Genomic DNA, 21,690 nt, shown 5'->3' on the forward strand with positions numbered 1-21,690 from the left:
ACTACGTCATTGTCACACGTCTACGTAGGGGTTTTAAGGACAAGGGGAGGATTGGGCGGCCGAAGGGGCGTGTCATCTAATGTAATGAAGCGAGCAAAGCGAATAGCGGGCGTGGTGGGTGGGTGAGAGGGGCAAAGGTTGCCCGGCTTTTTCCGCTTATTACCAAGCCAGAAGAAATTTTTGTATGCGAGCCATGTTTTTTTTTTGTGTCCCGCCCGCTTATGATATATTTGTGCGGATGTCATGCGGCGTGTGAGGTACCTAAAACGTAGGCTATTTAAATGATTGCTCCGGGCCACACACATTCATAATTGTACACTGTAAAGTCTTTGTACCAACTCTCTCATATTGATTAGCCCGAAGATGTGTAGGACATTCACCGATTAATCTACGGATTTCCCAATTTTTATTACAATTTTTAATGAAATTATTTGAATTAGTGTAATGCGTAGTGTAAGATTTCTCTCAGTGTGCTTACATAAAACTCTTACGTATTACCCGTAGGAGAAACAGCTCAGCCTAATTGCATTTGCTGTATTCTGGGAGATGTGGGATGGTATGCTACATGAATTTTGATTAATTCTTGGGGCAGCGATTAAGCCCGGTTGTCCACCTGTAGGAGGTACTCCTAGAAAATCCACTTTCGCAGCCCAGACGTAGATGACATCATCTGCTTGCCAATCAAGCTGCGTGTGCTTTCACAAATGCCATTAAATATGCACTGAAGTCTCGAGACCACTAAGAAGTAGACGACTACACGGATACCGTTTAAAGTTACTTTCTTGGCATTCCTACTGCCTCACCAATCTATTCTAGCAATCAAAAACAAAGTAAAGAATCAAAAATGTAGAAATAAATTACAAACCTGTGAAAAAACGCTCACGCAATGGAACAGGAACAAGCTTCTGAATCTGCGCAAAAAGGAAGACCATTTGCATGAAATGTCGACACGACTTCGTGGAAAATTACCTTCACCTACTTTGGCGAAAAGTTTCGACGCTGTTTCTTTTTCCTTTAGCCTTGCTAGCGGCACTTTAACTTGGCCCAAAAGACGGTAGCGCATAACAGAAATGTATTACTTTAAATCTGATGTTTTTCTTTGGATCTGCATAATAGGCAAGGCTACAAATGAAGCAGGGAAATGCGATTTTCTCCAAGGTAATGCACCATAAAACGAAATGGACTATTATTTGCGAATACTTAAAAATCATATAAAAAAAACCTCTTGACGAGGTAAAGTACCGGTGACGAACCTGCATGCGAAACCCAAAATATCTGATATCAATTTTAGTGACGAAAATATGCTATATAGGTGTACAAAATTGCATATAAAAAATATTCTTGTTCGGCACGTGACTGATTTTTTTTTTGTTTTTCTTGCACGTGCCGAACAAGAATATTTTTTATATGCAATTTTGTACACCTATATAGCATATTTTCGTCACTAAAATTGATATCAGATATTTTGGGTTTCGCATGCAGGTTCGTCACCGGTACTTTACCTCGTCAAGAGGTTTTTTTTATATGATATCAGTTGTTTTTTGTATATATTGATCTTCAATTATTTAAAACAGAACGCATAATATATAGAATATGTATATATATATGGAAGTAACCTCTGGACAGGCGATTCACACAGTTAGCAATACTTTAATTGTAAGGATAAACATCAAAAATCTTTTTTTTTTAACTCTATAGATTTTGACATTCAAAAAGGTGGAATAATTAAAAACCTTTCCAAAGACGTAAAGAATTTTTCGATAGCTTCAGTGGATCTGAAGTTATACGTATTTTTAATTTACAAAGGTTTTAGAATTTGGTTAGTTTAAACATTTTATTTAAAAATTTGCCCAAAAATGTATTTTAAATCCAAAATTGTTTCAGTTGTGGGAAACCAAATTGTTTTAACAAATTAACAGATGAGAGGCCTATTCTTATGAGAGTTCCACTATATAATAAATTATAAAAAAAAAAACAAGAAAGGAAAGTAACTTCAAGCGGAGCCGAAGTTGATATACCCTTGCAGTTAAGCAGAAGCTTATATTATTATTATATATTTCGGATCCTATATAGTTGTCCGATCCTTATGAGAATTTCACCATCAACAAAACTTCTAATAAAACAAGAAAGGAAAGCTAACTTCGGGCGGAGCCGAAGTTTATATACCCTTGCAGTCCGCTAGGTGGCGCCACGCATCTTATATTATTAAATATATAGCGGATCGTATATAGTCGGCCGATCCTTATGAAATTTGGCATATTGAATTATTTTGCCCAAAGAGTAATCTGTACCAAGTCCCATCTTTCTAACTTAAAAAACACCAAAGTTATGCCAATGCCGATCGTTCTATGACAGCTATAGGATATAGTCGGCCGATCCTTATGAAATTTTGTACATATTTTTGTACAATTTATTTTGTACAAGATATTTTGGTCAAATAAAACATGTGTGGAAAGTCCCAATCCTCTAACTTAAAAAACACCAAAGTTATGGCATTTCCGATTAATCAGTTATATGGCAGCTATAGGATATAGTCGACCGATCCCGGCCGTTCCGACTTATGTACTACCTGCAAGGAAGTATCCTTCACATCCTTCTTGTGTGCAAAGTTTCAACTCGATAGCTCTAAAAGTGAGAGACTAGTTTGCGTAGAAACCGACAGACAGACGGACATGCTCATATCGACTCAGGAGGTGATCCTGATCAAGAATATATATACTTTATAGGGTCGGAGATGTCTCCTTCACTGCGTTGCACACTTTTGACCAAAATTATAATACCCTCTGCAAGGGTATAAAAATGTATGGCATATCCGATTAATCATATAATAAACATGTATTATATCTAAAATAAATGCGCAAAGATAAAAAATTAAAAAAAAAATTTCTAGTTAAACCAATTGTTGAATGTAACAATTTATTTTGGGTGTGCGATATAAAATAATAAATATTAGAAAAGTATTGGCGGAGTTGGTTTGCCTGGTTTTTTTTTTTAGATTTTAATCCATGATTTGGCCCAAAACGGTGGTGGCTGTAATTTAAGTAAAGCAGAGTTTTATTTATATGCATTATATGCTCAGTGGGGGCATATGCATATAAAGCGTTCTACTCATAAAATTTTGCATTCTTCTCATTAAGACATGAGACACTGAAACATAAAGCAGAATTACATCAATATTTGCCATCAAGCAACAAAGTTCGAGATTAGCCGAGTGGAGAGCGTTGTGGTTCCTAACACGGAGGGCCTGAGTTCTAATCCTAGTTGAGTCAATGTTTATGTGTTACTTTTTAAGCCCTTTTTTATTTGGATTTTATTTTTGAAATATTTGAAAATAACTTTTGTACAAAATTTCATAAGGATGGGCCGACTATATCCTATAGCTGTCATAGAACGATCGGAATTGGCATAACTTTGGTGTTTTTTAAGTTAGAAAGATGGGACTTGGTACAGATTCCATTTTGGAATCATAATAAATAACCTTATTGGCCAAATTTCATAGGGATCGGCCAACTATATTCAATAGCCGCCATATAACTGAACGATCGGAAATGGCACAACTGCAAGGGTATATCAACTTCGGCTTCGCCCGAAGTTAGCTTTCTTTTCTTGTTTTTCTTTGGGACCTCAAGATTGGTACCTCAACCGACCCGTCCGACATTTCTTTCAGAAGTTATTCAAGAAATTAGATTTTTACAGCTTTTTCAAAAAGTTGTAGAACAATAATTGCTCATATCATACATATGAGTCATATGACATTAACAAAAATCTCCAATTTTATTCAGTATTGCAAAGAAAAAAATATAGACAAACAGACCCACTGGCTTCATTTTGAAAAAACTGTAAAAATCGAATTTCTTGAATAACTTCTGAAAGAAATGTCGGACCGGGTCGGTTGAAGTACCAATCTTGTGAGTCTTCTCATTAAGACATGAGACACTGAAACACAAAGTAGAATTACATCAAAAGTTGCCATTAAGCAACAAAGTTCGAGGATAGCTGAGTGGAGAGCGTCGTGGTTCTTAACACGGAGGGCCTGGGTTCGAGTCCAACTTGAGTCAATGTTTACGTTTTACTTTTTAAGCCCTTTTTTATTTGTATTTTATTTTTAAATAAATAAACTAAAATCTGAAAAGATATACTCCATATTTTTAGGGTATTGACCAAATATAAGCAGACTCCAAAAAGCAAAGTTGCCAATCAAATACACACACAAGTATAAGTAAATGCAAGCTTCACAGGAGGCTGGACAAAATGGGTAGCTGCACTTACAGGACTATATCTTGAGTTAACGGATTTTGCCAGATATGAGCGATATATCAAAAGTTGCGTCATCTCAAAAGCTATCTACACGTGCAATAAAAAAATAGGATCAGTCGAGTAAATTTTGAGAAATAATTTTTTTTCTTAAAAAAAAAGTTTATTTTCAGTGTATTTTTTTTTTTTTACTATATAGACGTTTGGTCTCAAAGAAAGTGAAATTGATATTTAAAAAACCATTTCAACGGTGTAAAGCTCTTTTTAATATCTTTCTTAATTATAAAGTTATGAATTTTTTCATTAACAACGTTTTTTTAATTTTTTGACGTAAGCTTAAGGTATTTCAAAAAGTTGTAGAACAATAGTTGCTCATATGATAGTAACAAACATTTTCCAAATTTTTTCAAGATTTTTAAGATAAAAATAGTGCAAACAGACAAACCGACAAACCGACGCAAACTGGCTTCATTTTGAAGAAGAAGAAAAAATCGAATTTTTCGAATAACTTCTGAATGAAATGTCGGATCGGGTCGATTGAGGTACCAATCGACGCGTATTTAGCTCTAGAATGCGAATATATAAAAATATTCTATCTGGGGACCAAAATGTGTCCACCAGCCCCACTTTAGTGATAAAATTTTTTTTTACTTTCACCCTAATTTCTCTCAAACCAAATAACTTTTGGAATATGTTTCGACAAAAATTATCTAATTGAAACAATACCTTTCGATTGGTATATCATTCATTTAGATCGGTTGCCTACAGAAAATTTTTAATTCTTCGGCTATATATAGAGTTTCCTCGCGCACGCCTAGGCATGCAGGTCGTCACCTCGTGGACTTCCGTCCACAGTGATAACTCAGATAGAAGGCCACAAAAGTTCTACTAGATACCTTTTCCTATTCTAAGAATAAAGATAATCAATGCACTCAATATGATGAGAAACTTTCAGCACTCACATTACAATTACTTAAAGCATAAAGTTGTAAAAAGTTTCCTAAGTAACTTATAGTGATTATAATAAGCAAGGGTGTTTAACGAGAGCTTCTTTCATGGTGCAACTTCCTCTTTTTTGACGTTGCTTAAGTTCAGCATTCCCCGAAGCTGCACTCATTAGGAAATGGCTCGTGCTGGTAACCAGCGAAAACTGGCCAGGTAAAAAGCCAAGAAGCGAGAGCAGCGGGAAAAGGCGAAAAGCGAGCAGCTGCTGCAGCATGCCGGTTGATGGAGATGATGAATTTTTGATGCCGCAAATTGAGGCAGCTGCAGCGGGAGCGGCCTTAAAGTGACCACCGCTCTAATGGCCGAAAGCCAAGCCACAATTTGTCAGCTCGAGGTTTTAGAGAAGCGATTTTTTATCGCTCCGCCATATCGCCTAGGGTGCAATTTTTGCCAGGGTGATCCGAACGATTGCCAGCCGCTGTAATTGAAAATTAAATTTAATTTTACGGCCAAAGTTAAACATTTGCTCAGTGAAACACAAACGCACACACGCATTAGAAGCTCTACTGGCGTCGTCATCGTAGGTGTCCTGTTGTGTTGCCCTTGCGTCTTGCCCCCCGGCCCCACCAGCCTGCAGGCGTGTACCCTTCGACCTGGAGCGGCCCTTTTGCTTCGTGTGAACCCGCACAATTGTTGCGGATTTTCGCAAGCGATAATCATAAAAATGAAAATTTTAATAGCGCGCGTGGCGACGTCAACCAAACTCCACCTCCTCCCCATTCGTGGCGTGTGTGTTGGCTGCTTTTCTAGCTGTTTGCACACACACGGCATATTGATTTTGTTTTCAGCCCCTGCTGAGTGTTTTCATACATATGTATGTTTGTGGCCCGCTGTTGGGCGCTGCAGCAACAAATTTCGCTTCGACAGGCTCATTACGGTTTAGCGCAACTCCGAAGCGAGAATCCCCTCTAGGCCCATTGGCGCATAAAACTCTGGAGCCTCGGCCTTCTTTATTTTTGGCTGTTTTATGGATTAGCTATGCTCCCATGCTTTTACCAAAAACTTTATGATTGGTTTCTGGAAAGTGGGACTATTTAAGCGATTAGAAAAACAAGAGTGGAAATGGGTCTGGAGTCTTGAGATATTGATGATTTTAAACAAAAATCTAAACTAATTTATACTCCTAATCAGACTTACCAGTTGGCAAATTAATGTGTAGTTTTCCGTTGTGTGTTATCGAGTCTTATCGGCGTTTGAAATTGGTCCACTTAATAAAGTAATTAACTTTTCTTTAAAAATTTCTGCAAGTCAATGAAGTCGGTATAATATTTTTCAGCTGATATAGTTTTCACTGTCTTTGAATCTTGTGAGGCTACCTCAATGATATGTGGCGATACTTTTGTATATATTCTTTTTTATTCGATAACTGATGTAAAACTTCTAACAAAAATGGCTACCTTAGGGGTTATTCTTTAAGCAATTTTAATACATTGATGCAAGTACTATTTTAATATACTTTCTTTTGTAAATTTAATGACTAATTCTGGATTAAACTAGGCTTTACTCTTTGCAAGAGTGTTGATATGTATGCGATATTTTGCACGATTTCCTTAAACTAATTCATTAAGATTAGTTTTTGTATTTTTTCACAGAATATATAGCTTGGTAAATAATTCAGCAAGCTTTCTGGGCGTTATTACATGATATGTATTGGTTTAAGAGTTCATTAAATTTATTGAATTCCTTTTAGTTTCTAGTTGTTCTTATTTTTATTTCATTGAAATTGATTTTTTTTTGGGTTTTGTAGGAAAAAGTCCGATTTTTGGATTTAGTTCCACAATTTTCGAATTGTTTTTTGAATGATATGTTTGGTTAGAGCATTAGCTCTCATTTCTGTGGTTCAATATTATGTTTATTCAGTAATTACTGATAATGTGTCCTTTTTATTTTATTCTATTTGGTTATTCATCGAATTAATCATCCTTTTTCCGTTGCTTTCTTTGTGGAATCCAAGTTTTGTTTATAAATTTTCCATCCACCGCTAACGGGTTCCACAAACTTTTTCCCACTTTCTCCTGGTGCTCTCTTTGGGGCGCTCTCTCTTTCGGCTTGCACAGTAATGGCGGTTCTCTTGCTTCCGTCTCTCGGACCTTTCTCCAACTCCGCGACCACCTCCGCTCCTGTGGCCCACTCCTGTGCGCCTCTCTCTCCTTTCTTCGCCTTCCTGCCTTTCTCCACCCCCTCTCGTTCACTGGACTCGCTTTCACAGGCGGCAACGGCAGCGGCAAGTTCTCTATGTATTCTTTTTTTTTCTGGCTTTTGTATTTCAGTAACTTTTTCCGATTCCGCTTTGTAGCCACATTCGCACCGAAAAAACCGTAGGCGCACAAACAACAACAAATCGTACTCCAAATTATTAATTCAAGTCAATTAAGTTTTCATGCCGGATTTTTTTGGGAATTTTCGCTGATTATCTCGTGCAGAGATTTATGGCCTTATCGGGGATATATCCTGGTGGGGATTAAGGATACATCTATTTGGCCGCTGCCGTTGTGCTCCCACACCCGTTGAAATTATACAATCACTCGCAGGATTTCAAAACTATATGTATTAAAGGATGTATTTTTCGGGACACTCGCGGTTGCCTAATTTGTTCGGTATTGGATTTCCAATTTTAGATTAGAAGACTGCGCACTGCGATGGACAGCGATTTGTTTATTGCACAATTCGAATGTCTCTGTGGGGCTTGGGATTCTTTATTTTCTGGCCTGTGTTCGCTGCGTGCGGCAGAGTCGGAGTGTTTTCGTTTACTCAGGAGTCAGAGCAGGCTGCTGCTACGCCAGACCATGAATTTTTCATCAAGCATCCTTATTAGAGATTTTCGCCCCATCTCGTCGAGATTTCTGCGCAAGCATCCGCTTGAGAGAGATACACAGAGAGAGAGAGTCACTGTGAGAGAATGGAGCCTGCGAGAGCGCCAGGACTATATCTTGTAAAGGGATGTCTTTGGATGAGTGCATCACCCAACACATATCCTCTGAAAATCTGAAATTAATAAGCCATTTTTATTCTTCCCCCATATGCATTTCTCTTCCCGTCTCATTATGGTCTCTTGGAGGTATTTTTTTCGAATTTTTCCGGCACCTTTTGGAGGGTTGTTCGCTTATCAGGTGGGCGGTGGATGGTCTTGGGGCCGTATGAAGAGGCCCGGGAGGTGTCTTTTGGGGGTGGCTTTATCTGTTTGTTGTTCGCTCTCGCCAAGCTTTGCAGCTTTCAATTGTCAGCCAACGCTTGTCACTTTGACATTTCCAGTTGCCGGAGAAATTCAGAGAAAGTTTCCCCACTGGCGCAAGCATTGAAGAATATAAGAGGTTGCAGCATTGGCTAAGTCACAGTTTTAGCCAACCCTCAAACCATGCCGCCATTTTGGTCGCATAAATGTAAAAATAAATCACTTACATGGTCCGGCGAGAAGTAAAAATTAATTATGAAATTAATTAAAAATTTTTATTTCAAAGAATTATAAATTTTGAAAATGATAATTTTGCAACAAAGTCCTTAGCAACATTTTAAGATCTATTCATTAATTTAATTTATTTTTCTTAAGGTACGGTTTTGGTTAATTTTAAAAATTAGTTTCTTAAAGTGAGTGGTTATTATAATATAAAATAACAATCTTAATGAATTAAAATTAAGAAATAGACAGATAATATAATAAATAATATAGAGAGCTGGCAAGTATCTTAGATCATAATTATAAGATTACACTCTTGTAATTAATACATTTAAACAATTCTACTATCTTATTTGTTCCAATTTTAGTTCATCGCAGACCAGAACCTCTTAAACCTCATGCAATTCATCCAGACGGCCCCTTAAAAATATCTTCTTTTAATTGCGCCTCTCGCCGCTCCATGGCTGACATCTGTTGGCCTGCCAGCTCTGCGTCCTAGCCCAAGTATTTCTTCTCCCGCTTAGCTTGAGTCCTTTAGTTTCTTAAAGTGAGTGGTTATTATAATATAAAATAACAATCTTAATGAATTAAAATTAAGAAATAGACAGATAATATAATAAATAATATAGAGAGCTGGCAAGTATCTTAGATCATAATTATAAGATTACACTCTTGTAATTAATACATTTAAACAATTCTACTATCTTATTTGTTCCAATTTTAGTTCATCGCAGACCAGAACCTCTTAAACCTCATGCAATTCATCCAGACGGCCCCTTAAAAATATCTTCTTTTAATTGCGCCTCTCGCCGCTCCATGGCTGACATCTGTTGGCCTGCCAGCTCTGCGTCCTAGCCCAAGTATTTCTTCTCCCGCTTAGCTTGAGTCCTTTTTTCGGTTAAAATGAAAATCAATAAAAAGCTCAATGACGTCAGCCGTCCGGCACACACACACACAACCTCACACTCACAAAAATACAACGAAAAATGCTGCTGGCAAATACCCGTAGCTCCAGGCTCCCCCAGACTCCAGCTGTCACATCCACATCCCCCTCGCTTCCTGCCCCAAACCCACAAAAATTTCTCTCTTCTCCGCCGGATATCCAATCGCTCCCTTTTACGAGTTGGTGTGTTAATGTGTTTGGCTTGTTTTGGTAGTAGTTGTGTGTTTGAGTGTGCGTGGGGAGCTGAAAACTCTGCACGTGAGCTGGCTATCAGAAAAAGACTCGAAAATTTCGACAGTCAGAGAAGCATTTATCTCACAATATTATTCTACCATTAGTAGGTTAAAAAAAAATACATAATAAATAAGAAGTTGTATGCATAATAATGCTTATAATATAAATAAAATATTTAAGTAATTTAAAAAATTTAACATATATTTTTTCCCATGCAGCGTAAAGAAAATGCACTAGGACTAGTATGAGCGATAGGCTGAGGACAAGCAACACAAGTGGCTTTGACAATTTACGCCAAATTCCGTGATGGCTGCGATAAGCCGCAGGATAAAATCGAAAGCAGCCACGACAGCTCAAGCCAATTGCGAAATGTGCAACAGAAGTGAACGCTTTTATAGGCTTTGCGTACTTTGGGTGCTTTGCTGCCTGAATATTTTTGACAAGCACGTGATGTGTTAAGTTAGTCTCTGAGATTCTAAAAATACAATGTGTAAAATAAGATTTTTGACCTTTTAAATAAGAGAATTTGGTTTCTAAAAAACAAAATTCATTGAAGCATAAGGTTCCTCCCGCATTTCGTTGCCCTCCGAAGTATGCAATAAAAATGATTCGTTTTAATAAGGAGCGGCACTATGAACGTTTCTCCCTCTAAAATGCATTGAAAATGTGTTCTTTTTTTTGGATCCAGCACACAAGCATACTGCCCCCCAACTGAGCTGAATTTTATGAATATGCAACACGACGTTGCTTCTTAATGTTTGCCCAAAACAACAATATGAGCATGTAATGCCCGAGGGGCGGATCGCAAGGGGGTGGCAGACGGAATCGGAGTCGCACACACACACATGAGCATTTATTAGAGCAGTTAGTTTGTAGTAGGTGTTAAAATTGCACATGAAATATGAAAAGCCACTCATAACAGCACACACACACTGGCAGGCGGAGGAACATGTGCTCCCACTTGCCTGGTTAACAACTCCCCGGTCAATTCACCACGAAAGAGATAGCCAGCAAAGGAGGCGATAGAGACGGGTAGACCGCGAGCGAAAGAGACGGGAATATCGAGAGAGAAATTCCTGAACTGCTGACGACAATCGAAGCGAATTCCTGATGTAGGTGGGCCATATCGCAATGGCTTTGGCTCCAGCTGCGGGTCCCTTTTTTCAGCTTTAGTTTCAGTTTCAGTCGTTGTCGTGTCGTCGTGATGTGCACATCTTGAGAAGATTGCGGTGCTTTCTGGGCGCAGCTGTCGGTTCTAATGGAAAATAATTAATTTCATATTTAATTTCAAGCCCATTGAACAATGTAAACAACAAAAACGATTATCGCGATGGGTGCGGGATTGCTGCCAGCGCTGGCTTTCGATTAGAACGTTAACAAAAAACGAATTCGAAGGTTGCCGGATCGAGAAATTGTTGGAAAATAACTATTTTATATAGAAAAAAAAATGGTCCATACGTTCCAACAATTTGTCAGGTTCGCGCTGATAACTCTCTAAGGACTACTATAACTAATTTGGTTGTTTTTTCGATCTGGTTCTTCCTCGATTGCATACATATTGCAAACAGCAACATCAGCAACATCTAACAGCAACAGCAACATCAGGCATTCACCGTCAACAAAAGTTAAACAAAGCAAAGAACATGAGTTCGCCAAACTGAAAATTATTTTGCGCATATGGAATGCTGCACACATAGCTATAGCAGTATATACTTATACCGATATATACCTATATATTTGCCTATGTTATACACACACAAATCTAAATAAAATCTAAGTGCAAACCAATTGTGATTTAAGCTAATGACCACGACCGTAAAAACAGCTATATAAGTGTTATAAAAAATGTAAGCAATTAATGCAATTTTCATTTGCTTCTTCAATGAAATTTTTCTACGATTTTTTTTTTTTCATCATTTCTGTGCTGGTTGGTTTTTTCTGTACACACAACGCCACGCAATCCCACCCAGAACTCTCTCCGCTCTGAGCTCTCTGCTCGATGCCCCTCCACCTCGACTTTCACCCGACTGACTGCCTTTCTCTCCTTTGTTGTGTTGGCCGTGATCCCGCCTTGCTCTCTCTCGCTCCCACTTCCTTTTTGCGGATGAACGCATTAAATATGCAGAAAAATAAAGCAGCACTCACACACACACACAGGCAAACACAGACGCACTCACGTGTAATGGTTAACTGTTTTGTTACTTACCCTTGAGCTTAAAGAAAATTTCATTAGGGCTGAGAGTTTCTGTTTTTTAGACCCAGTGAACTCGTCAGGAATTAATTAATCAAAGTTGTAGGGCAAAAACAAGTGGGAGGTTCATACAACAGCAGAAAAATAAATTAAAGTAGTGATGATAGAACAGAAATAACTTTACAGTCGAAATAGGGTAAGAATGAGTATTTTTGGCACAACAGTGCGTATGATTAACTTGGCTTTCGTTAGCCTTTTTGCTTATTTCAAGTGCGTGTAAACCCAGCATGGGTAGAAAAATATCCCAGTATTTCGGTGCTCACTGCCAGCTGCAGTGCCCTTTCTCTCAGCCGTTCTCTCTCTCTCAGCGAGTGTGTCTGTGTGTGTGTGTGTGTGTTACAACAAAAGGCAGCATGCAACATAATTACAACTCAACTTCAACTTTACACTTAGACGCGAGGCGAAGCTCGCTAGAGAAACAACAAATACGAGAGCCGCAAAACGCGTGTTTACTAACTAGTGTAACTAATATACATATATTAATAGTGGAACTAATATGCATATGGTATACTTTTCTTCGCAGCAGTTTTCAAATTTATTAAAAAATTCAACACAAATGAAAACCAACAAACGCCTTGTAAATAGCAAAACCAACTAAAATAGAGACTTAACAACATTTTCTTATGCTAATAGAATAAACTTGATGATAACAAATTCTAAACAAAACCATTACAAACAACGAATATACAAACAACGGAGTTTACACAACCACAAATGAATAAAGGAGTACATGTAAGTTGAAGAACCATTACACCGCTCTAAGATTATACCTTATAGCGGATTTCTATTTTGGAATCAAAGCAGCAAGAATAACGTCAACAGTTGACTTAGACAATGGAGAACAATGACCAAGAAATTTACACAAATTTCGCCCATTTTCTGCCCCTCTCCTGTCTCTCAGTCTTTTGTTGCTGTTCCTTCTGTTTACTGGGCTCTAAATGGGATGGGGCGAGGGGTCCGCCCGTCGATGGGTGTTAAATTTAATTAAAAGGTAAACTAGTTAGGGCAACAACAACGGCCGTGGTGGTAGCAGCTTTGGCAGTGGCAGCAGCAACAGGCAGCCAGTTGGAATCGATTTTCCCTTTGACTTGTGTCAGTTGGCAAATGGCAAACGTCACTAGGCAACCGAGAACGCGGGGGCTGGGGGATGAGCCCCTTTCTATGGACAAATGATAGTAATGACGACATAAGCACCCACATTCAAATAAACACACTCGCCAACTGAACCGAATGGACGTCATAAATGTTTGACAATGCACACGAGGCGTATGAGTAATGTCGAATGGCCCACAGAAGAAACGGCTCTTTGTTTTGTGGGTGTAACTCAATACGTGTGTGTTTGAGTGTGTGTAGGTGAGTGCCTGTGGGTATGTGGACACCATTGAAACAACTATCCATTGACACAACCTCCTCTTTCGCCGTTCCATTCGTTTTTGTGAGGGTCAATGGGTGCATAAAATTGCTTTTATGCTTCGATGTCAATGCTCGCCTCTTTGTGCCCTTTTCCCTCTGCACCCAGAATGAAACATATTCAGTGACTCTTGTTGGGCCAAATTTTAGCTGTAGAGCCCCCACACGGAGCACCTCTTTCCCTTCGCATCGACAACTTTTTGCCAATGTTTTGTCGCTCGCATTTGTCTCCCGTTAATTGCATGGAAATTGCGAGCACAATTGAAAAAGTTAAACAAGGAAACCGGGAGGATGGCAGTGTCCCTGCTTCCTATTTTTGATGTAAAAATAGGGAAGAATGGGAAATGGATGCAGTCATTGACTTCTGTGAGCCGAACCAACAATGAATAAATAATTTAAATTATAGGCCATGTCCAGCTGCGAATGCCTAGTGGTCATTAGTCAGGCCAAGGGGGAGACCCCGACGACATCCTTTTTGGCAAGCAAACCGCAATAAGTCGCCAAGTCATTGCCTCGTTTATAGTTTTTGGGTTGGCTGCACCAACAACCGCCAGCTCGGCCACGTTTTCTTTTATGGCTCTATTCGAGTGGCTGGGTGTGTGTAAGAGAGTGTGTATGAGAGCCACACTCCAAGTCCATTGCACTCGCCAGCTGAAAAATGGCTGACGCCACAGAAACTTGGTTCAACAATTCAGTTAAATGCATACTTCTGGGGCGATCGCAGCGTGAGAAGTAGCGTCACCCGAGGCAGCAATATATAGCCAGATAAAGCGCCCCGTTGACAGGTGATGTCAGTTGATAAATGACCCACTTCCTAACCGAGCAACCAGTTGATGCTTTGGCCTTTTGGTCCGATAAAATAACTACAAGACTACCAAACCGAAACGGTGGAAAGATTAAAGAGCAGTTCCAAGGAGGCAATGGGTGGTTCTGACATTTCGTAATTGAAAGTGCGCTGAAAGAAAAATAATTACTTTATTAAATGTAAAATGGATTGGGGAAGTCGCAGTAATCATTCATAGAATCGATAATTTCATAGAATATTAAGATGCAGTAACTACTTCTGGAAAAATGTCAAATATGTCAACCAAAAATATTATTTTAAACTTCTACCTTTTTTATAGAATCTTGACCTTTTGCCTAATGGCATTTTTGTCCGATTCTAGGAATACAAAATGCATTTTCTTTTCACTGAAAAAATTATCCCGATGGCAGCTGTTGTTGCCACTTCTGGTGGCGACTGGGAAGGCTAATTGAAACTGTCAATTATCAGTTGGGTATTGGCAGTGGCAGCGGCAGCTACCCGTTGGCAGTGAACTTTAACATTTGAGCCCGCCCGACCTGCACTTTTGCACTGCGCTATTTGTGAGACATTATTCCCTTTAGTGCTCCCGGGGCTAGGGGGCGTATGCGTAATATGAAATAACCTTGGACAACGTGGGCAGGCGGTGGCAGGGCAGCGGCCAAGGAATGTAGCCTTCCGCTTCCACGGCTCTCCTCTGCCCGGCCACCACTCCCCTGGATTTTTCATTATTATTATAATTCATCCTTGTGCCTGATAAGTTTCTCCCCTACCCGCCGCTGTGCTTTTGGGTTGCTGTTTGCCTTCTTCTTTTGTTGTTGAGTTCGCGCGGTCAGCGCATGAAATTTCTATCTACTGCGAAGCAGGTGACTGGGAAATTGTCAGGGGGAAATTTATGGAAAACTTCCCGTGGTGCACGCTCTCTGTGATTTAACCGTTAGCGCCTCGCAAGCGCGCGCATTGGAAAAAGGCCGTGGTGAAAAGATACGACTTCTCTCTTCCACTGGCTTAGTTTGCCTCTCCCGCAGTTAATAAGCTGATTCTGAGTTTCGGTGGCTTTACTTTTGGTGGAACTTTCCGAGCAAATGAGCTTCGGGAGCGCACTTAATGGGCGACACAAAATCAGGCATCTTAATCAATTGATTGAAGAGCTGAAAGATTGATTTCTGTCCCATAAACCCAAAACAAACCCCATCCCTTGAGCTCCTTTTATGCGGCCACCCGCCTGCCCCACCAGTCTAACCTTCCGATTTAAAGGCACATAAAGGCTCCCCCACCGAAGCCGCACAGCCACCCAACGCAACCATCAATTTTGCATGGTGTGTTGGTGCTGTTGTTGCAGGTTCTGCTGCATCTGCTGCATTATCAATTCATGAGCCCACGCCGAGCAACACAAGATACAAGTCCTCGTACGGGATACAAGCCATCGCATTGCCATCGCCAGTGCCTGAGGACCTCTGTGGATGGCAGCATAAAGGAGGCCCATAAACACCATGGAAGCTGGATTTTATCTTGCTGGAACTACATAAGTTATAGGCCAAGAGGGGGTTGCCGGTCCACAGAACAAAAATTAAATAAACTGTCAAAATAATTCCTAATACACTAAAAACTGAAAATTTATTATTTTAATAAAAGATAGATATATGTCCACATATTTTTCTTTTCATAATTATATATCTCTTAAACTATAGAATCAAACATTTTCCAAACTTCACTTGAACTTTTTTCTTTCCCTGTATCTGTGCAAAGTCGCATATATTTGCGTACATGCCCCAAGGATGTGACATCGACAGCAGCCCCATAAACCAGCAATAAATAAACATGCATTCGAGAAATCAATCGCTGGCTCCCCACGTTGTTGATGCTTTTGACTTCGTTTTAATGCCTCCCCAACTCAATTTAATTAAGCGTGACTCGGTCAAACATTTCATAAACTTTTCGCAAATTGTTCGCAGTGGTTCTGAGGTCATAACCAATTCCCACTTCGCTCGGATATCTCTGACCCGGACCGGCTGCTGCTGTTGCTGCTGCAAAATTCATGCAATGAAGCTACAGCTGCTGCAATATGTTGCCGAGGAGGCTAGAGATCCTAATGCGGACGCTGCACCAGCTCCTGGCCTTTTGCTAAATCTCGGTCTAAGCTCCTTGCTGCTTTCAAATAGGATTAGAGGTCGATATCCTGGCAACGTCGGTGCTCTGATGGGCTTCTCGCACACTCGACTATGCGCCAAGTGCCTGATGGCTTTTAATTACGCTGGTTCAGATTGCTTCCTGGCCATTGGATGCTAATACCAACGCCTTTCAGGCGGAGGAAATGAGGCGCATGAAAGAGTCTTGTCCCAGCAAGCAAAGTGTCTTCTTCCGGTTGCAGTCTGCCCTCTTGCCACGGGCTTGGACGAGTAATCTCCTTTTTGTGCGTGAATGTATGCGAATGCACCATAAAAAATACTCTAAGTTTTTTGTAGAAATTCTAAACTTGATGGAAACCTTTTCAGACATATTTTGAAATTATTAAAACCAAAAACCTGTAGAGGGCAAGGACTAAAGAAATGTTTCAAATTGAAATATTTTCACTTTGTTTCTGCGTGTACATGGGCATGGCCTCGTACATATTTTCGCATTTTGTACGTGCGTCACCGTGTCAACCGCAAAGAACTGCAACCCTTTGCCCCACCACTGGGCCCGCCATGCCCTTCCCTTGCAGCCAGGCCACCTATTTTCCGTACTAAGGGACCTGCCTGGTTTTTGTGGCTGGTTGTTTGCCCTGGCACGTTGATGGCCATAAATACAGTTACACATGTTTACATTGCGGTCACATACTGGCCATCCACTGGCCATCCACTGGCCATACACCCACCACCCTCCCTCCCTTCGCACCATAGCCCATCTCGTTAAAATTCTCATTTCCTGCTGTTTCATTTTTGTTTATTTTTTAAATTTGGCATTGCATTTGGTTTACGAGATTCAATTAAGTACGTATTTCGGTAGATATTGCAGAAAGTTTGCACCATTTTACTGTAGACATTAATTAGTTCACATCTGGAAACAGGAAAAGGGGCTTACTGTCACAATAATTTCAAAAACATACAAATGCACTTAATTTTAAATAAAAAATATATCTTGTTTCGATTACAGTATTAAAGGAGAGGCTTAACAACTCTCTTTAAACCGTGTTGCCTGCAATTTGGAAGGATCGCAACCCAAAATGGCGCCACAACGCGCAATGCAACCTTACCAACAACAAAGGACACAACAAGTACAATTTACTTGGCAAAGGCACCAGAATCAGCCATTAGAAGCAACAACAATGGCCAGGCAACGATATAGAGTGGTGAAAAAATGAAACAAAAACCAGAAACGAATTTTCCACTCAAATTTGCATTCAGCCAAAGATATACAAAAGTCTAAACAAAGAGGAAGGAAACAACACACAACCGTGCACAAGAAATTCAAAACGAATAGGGGTCAGAGGGCACGCACACACACCGACACTTATACGGACACGGACACGGACAACAACAGGACACAGGAACCACAACACAAATACATCTGAAAGGAGCACATAAAACTTAGAGAACACACAGACACAAAAAAGCGCCGAGTGCATAGTGAATAATTTCCAACGAATTTCCAAAAGTCTACGAAACAAATCTAACAAAACGTTCATTACAAATAACAAAAGAATCCCATAAAAGTTTTGAAATTTGCTCTGTGATTTTCTATCAGAATGGTTTACTAGCCCAATAATAATAATAATATTTAATAAAATAATATATATTTATAAATATTGCTGCATAGCATTCCAAGCCGACACTCCAAAGAAAACAAGTTATCGAATCATTATTGAAAGCTTTAAATCCAACCGGAGAGATAAACCCGAAATGTTTATAAATATTAGATACAAAAATTAACAACACTGCAAATAATTAGATCCGCAGAAGCTTTTCAACTCCCGACAAGCGTCAACGAACTCAATCGACTAGAAAAAATTACAAAAAATCACTAGAGGAACAATCCAAAGCAGCAGCCATGGACGAAATGCCGGACCTGTCGCACCTGACGCCTCACGAGCGGATGCAGATCGAGAATGTCCTTATGCGCCAGAAGCAGGAGGAGGAGAAGCAGAATGAGATCATGCGGTGGGTTTTTATTTAAACTAGATATTAATTTCTTTTATAATTTATTTCTCAAATCCTCTTTACAGACGCAAACAGGATGAGGTGGTGACGCTGGAAATGCAAATCAGACAACGCTCCGAGCAGCAGAAGAAGGCCGGCGTAGAGCTGGATGCCACCTGTCACATCTGCCTTAAGACCAAATTCGCTGACGGTGTCGGCCACATCTGCCACTACTGCAACATTCGGTGCTGCGCCCGATGCGGCGGCAAAGTAACTCTCCGTAGCAATAAGGTGAGTTTGATCCATCCAGCCATCCAATTTAATGAACCTGACAGCTCTCTTGGATTACTACTCACTCTGCCGCTGCCACTGCCACTGCCATCGACACTATTTGAAGAGCGCGTGTGACAGCGGAAAAATGGGCTTTAAAGGGTGCTGAGCTCATTTTCCGCTTATTGGCAAATAGGACAGCACCGCTGCCAAACTCTGACGCCAATATTGCTGGCGTCCCGGCTGCCGCTTGACTAAGCAGCCATCACTCATACGCCCCATTGCCACATCGGCATGGCCATAGACAGAGCCATAGCCAGAGCCATATCCATCGCTTGTTGCCAACTGTCCCCAGTGACGCGTAGAGGGCATAAATAAGTGCCATTGTCGCCTTGTAGTCCGCCGCTGGGAGAAGGATAATTGGCGAGTGATGGCTTCATATTCCTTTCTTTCCGCCTCCCAACAATTTATAGTTTAAAGCGATGTCTTTTTTCAAGGATGTGGAAGAATGTTACAGCATTTCCCTATTAACTCTATCTAATTGAAAAATGAATTTAGATATCAGTCTTCAATTGAATAATTAAACTGTTTCGAATACTATTTTGGCTCCTATTTCAACTACCTTCGGATAGCCTTGAGAGCAGGATATTGATTGCTGGCATTGAAAGCCCCTTCCAACTTATTTTTTTAATCCACAAACTCACCCTCCAGACCCGCCATCGCAGTGCATTGCATTTCAATTACACTTTTTTCAATTTTTATTTAGCTCAGTGAACCGTATCGTTGGAGTTTTCCCGCTTTTTTCTTTTCCCGCTGCCTGAGCTTATCATTTTCTGGCCGTGCTGCCAAACGTTTTTCCGTTGAACCGCTGCCAAAATGTCACAAACACACACTCACGCCCGAGGTGTGCCACAGATATAGAAAAGGGGGCAACAATAGCAGCTCCGAACGAAAGCCAAGCGGAATTTCAATTTGGCTGTGACACGGTGTCTTCAGCTTTTCGTTCATTTTATTTTTCCATTTCATTTTTGTTTTTTTTTTTTGTTATTCAAGCGAGTCCACCGCGGAAACCGCGAAGGTCGAAGCGCGGAAAACGAGCGACAGGTGGATCCATAGGTACTGACTTGAGTGCCGATCACCTAGGAACGTTGTGAAAAGGTTCACATTGCTAAATCCAGCAAAGTACTCATTCCTTCCACGCTCCACGTAGGTGGTTAGAAAGACGCTTCCCCACATCAGGTCGAACAGCTGGCTAAAAAAGAAAAGTACTCTGGTATCCCTCCATCTTCCACGTCCACCTCTGCCTTCATGTACGTTTCCGGTTGTGACTTGGCCTCCGCCTTCAACTGGGCCATCTTCCTCGCTGTCCGCAAAGGCATTAAGGCGGTTTTGAATGTCGCTGATACCCAGATTTAGAGTTTCGTCCATGGTGTGGCCTCTTTCAAAATTTAAAAACGTTGCGAACACCTAACTATAAACCTAAGTGACTAAATCAGCACTGTAAATTAGGAACGATAAATGTTTTCTGACTAGAAAGTCACAGCCTTGAGGGTTTTTAAACGAAAGGCTTCTTTTCTTTTTGTCTTGCAGGTAATCTGGGTGTGCATTCTGTGTCGCAAGAAGCAGGAGCTGCTGTCCAAAACTGGCCAGTGGATAAACAAGACAGCGGGCCACCAGGACGGATTCATCCGACGCATTGAGCCAGATGGCAGTAGTGTAAGTTTGCCTTTTTCTATCCAATTTAGCTGCTCAGAATATATTATTCGCTGCAGGACATCTCCCAGCAGACCATCGTGGATCCGCACGACCAAACGGACAAGCGGCCCAAGCTGGAACGAACTCGCAGCGCCGCCGAAAAGGAGAATCTGCCCATGCAGCGAGCGGGGAGCATGCTCCGGCGTCAGTACTCGCAGCAGGAGCAGCCCACCAACCGGAGGCTCTCGGTGTCGGATAGCGGAATGGATCCCATGATGAGCCCGGGGCAGCAGCAGCAAATGCAGCACCACCAACAGCAACAACGCTCCCGCATGCAACCGATGAATCCTCAGCAGGCGCAGCAGGCATATGGAATGCAACAACAGCAGCAGCAAAGAACTGGAGGCAATTATCCTGAAGACGATCCGCGTTATTATCAGGTGATTAGCAAACATTTCATTAAGCCATAAAGGATAAAACTAAACATTATGTAAGAAAATTATTAAAATAAACCTTTTTAATTATCAGGGTGAGCTAGATGGTCTGATGAGGCAGCATCCGCACCTGGCGCATCCCAGCCAGGTGCAACAGCCACACCAGCCGCAGTCGCAACACCAACAGCAGACGCAACACCATCCACAGCAGCAGCAGCAACACCTTATGCCACAGCAACATCGCCAATCACCGCAGCAACATGCACCCCAGCAGCAGCAGCAATTTGCGGGCCGGCAGCAGCAGCAGCATCAGGTGCAGCAATCCTACCAGGCGCAGATACACCAGCAGCCACACCAGCCCATGCCACAACACCACGGGCAGCAAGGCATGTCGCAAATGGGGGGCTACCAGAAGCCTCCTCCCTTGACTCGGAACCTAACAATTTCCGGAGGACATGCCATGGACACCACCTCGTACAGCCAGCAGCAGCAACAGCAACAGCGCCGGGCTCTGGCAGGGTCCCAGTATGCCTCGCAGCAGCAGAGATCTTTCAGCAGCTCCGAGGAGGAGTTCCAGCATCAGCTGATGCAGGCCCAGGCCCAGGCTAGTGGAGGTATGGCCAGCGTGGTTACCGCCGGATCTGACTACGACGGTAAGTTGAGACGTTTTGTCCAATTTGCATCCTTGCTCCTTGTCTCTCTATCTCTGCTCTATCCCCTCCGATCGCTCGAGCGATGCTCTGTCTCTCTCTAGTCTCCTCTTTCCCCGTCTATCACTATCGCTTCCATTTTAAACGCTCTGAATGTCCCCCAACTCAGATCCGAATTAATGTTTTCTGTTCCGATAACTCTCCCAACAATTTACTATCTCTCTGTATTT

General features: G+C 41.1%; 2 protein-coding genes and 1 long non-coding RNA gene across 27 annotated transcripts in view; 1 reads left to right on the top strand and 2 right to left on the bottom strand.

Annotated features, from left to right (window-relative positions):
- Positions 1-202: 202 nt before the first annotated feature.
- Positions 203-8,068, bottom strand: LOC26514439. 3 transcript variants are annotated; one of them, XR_006507600.1, is made up of 4 exons: positions 6,397-8,068; positions 980-1,122; positions 866-911; positions 203-807 (listed from the first exon to the last, which is right to left on the bottom strand). It is a non-coding gene; the product is annotated as an uncharacterized LOC26514439 (long non-coding RNA). The 3 variants fall into 3 exon arrangements; XR_004309783.2 differs by having other exon boundaries at positions 203-812; positions 970-1,122; XR_004309782.2 differs by having other exon boundaries at positions 207-807; positions 970-1,122; positions 6,397-8,067.
- A 2,910-nt stretch (positions 8,069-10,978) lies between these two features.
- The window catches only part of LOC6501026 (regulating synaptic membrane exocytosis protein 2), a 40,964-nt gene continuing 30,252 nt past the window's right edge, over positions 10,979-21,690 (top strand). For 15 of the 23 annotated variants that reach the window (XM_044716886.1, XM_044716897.1, XM_044716900.1 and 12 more), the window contains exons 1-7: positions 10,988-11,677; positions 12,605-12,813; positions 17,429-18,432; positions 18,498-18,702; positions 20,272-20,397; positions 20,454-20,816; positions 20,905-21,463. In XM_044716886.1, coding sequence (XP_044572821.1) covers positions 18,323-18,432; positions 18,498-18,702; positions 20,272-20,397; positions 20,454-20,816; positions 20,905-21,463 — 1,363 coding nt within the window. In that variant the 5' untranslated portion in view covers positions 10,988-11,677; positions 12,605-12,813; positions 17,429-18,322. Of the gene's footprint in view, positions 11,678-12,604; positions 12,814-17,428; positions 18,433-18,497; positions 18,703-20,271; positions 20,398-20,453; positions 20,817-20,904; positions 21,464-21,690 lie in introns of all 23 variants that reach the window. The other 8 variants (XM_044716907.1, XM_044716908.1, XM_044716910.1 and 5 more) reach the window with 4 other exon arrangements.
- LOC6499542 lies at positions 19,422-20,216 on the bottom strand. Its single transcript, XM_001954374.4, has one exon. It carries the CDS (start codon positions 20,107-20,109, stop codon positions 19,726-19,728), a length of 384 nt encoding a protein of 127 aa, XP_001954410.1. The 5' UTR covers positions 20,110-20,216; the 3' UTR covers positions 19,422-19,725.

Source organism: Drosophila ananassae, chromosome 2L, assembly GCF_017639315.1.
Source record: "Drosophila ananassae strain 14024-0371.13 chromosome 2L, ASM1763931v2, whole genome shotgun sequence".
NCBI classification, from domain to species: Eukaryota; Metazoa; Arthropoda; class Insecta; order Diptera; family Drosophilidae; genus Drosophila; species Drosophila ananassae.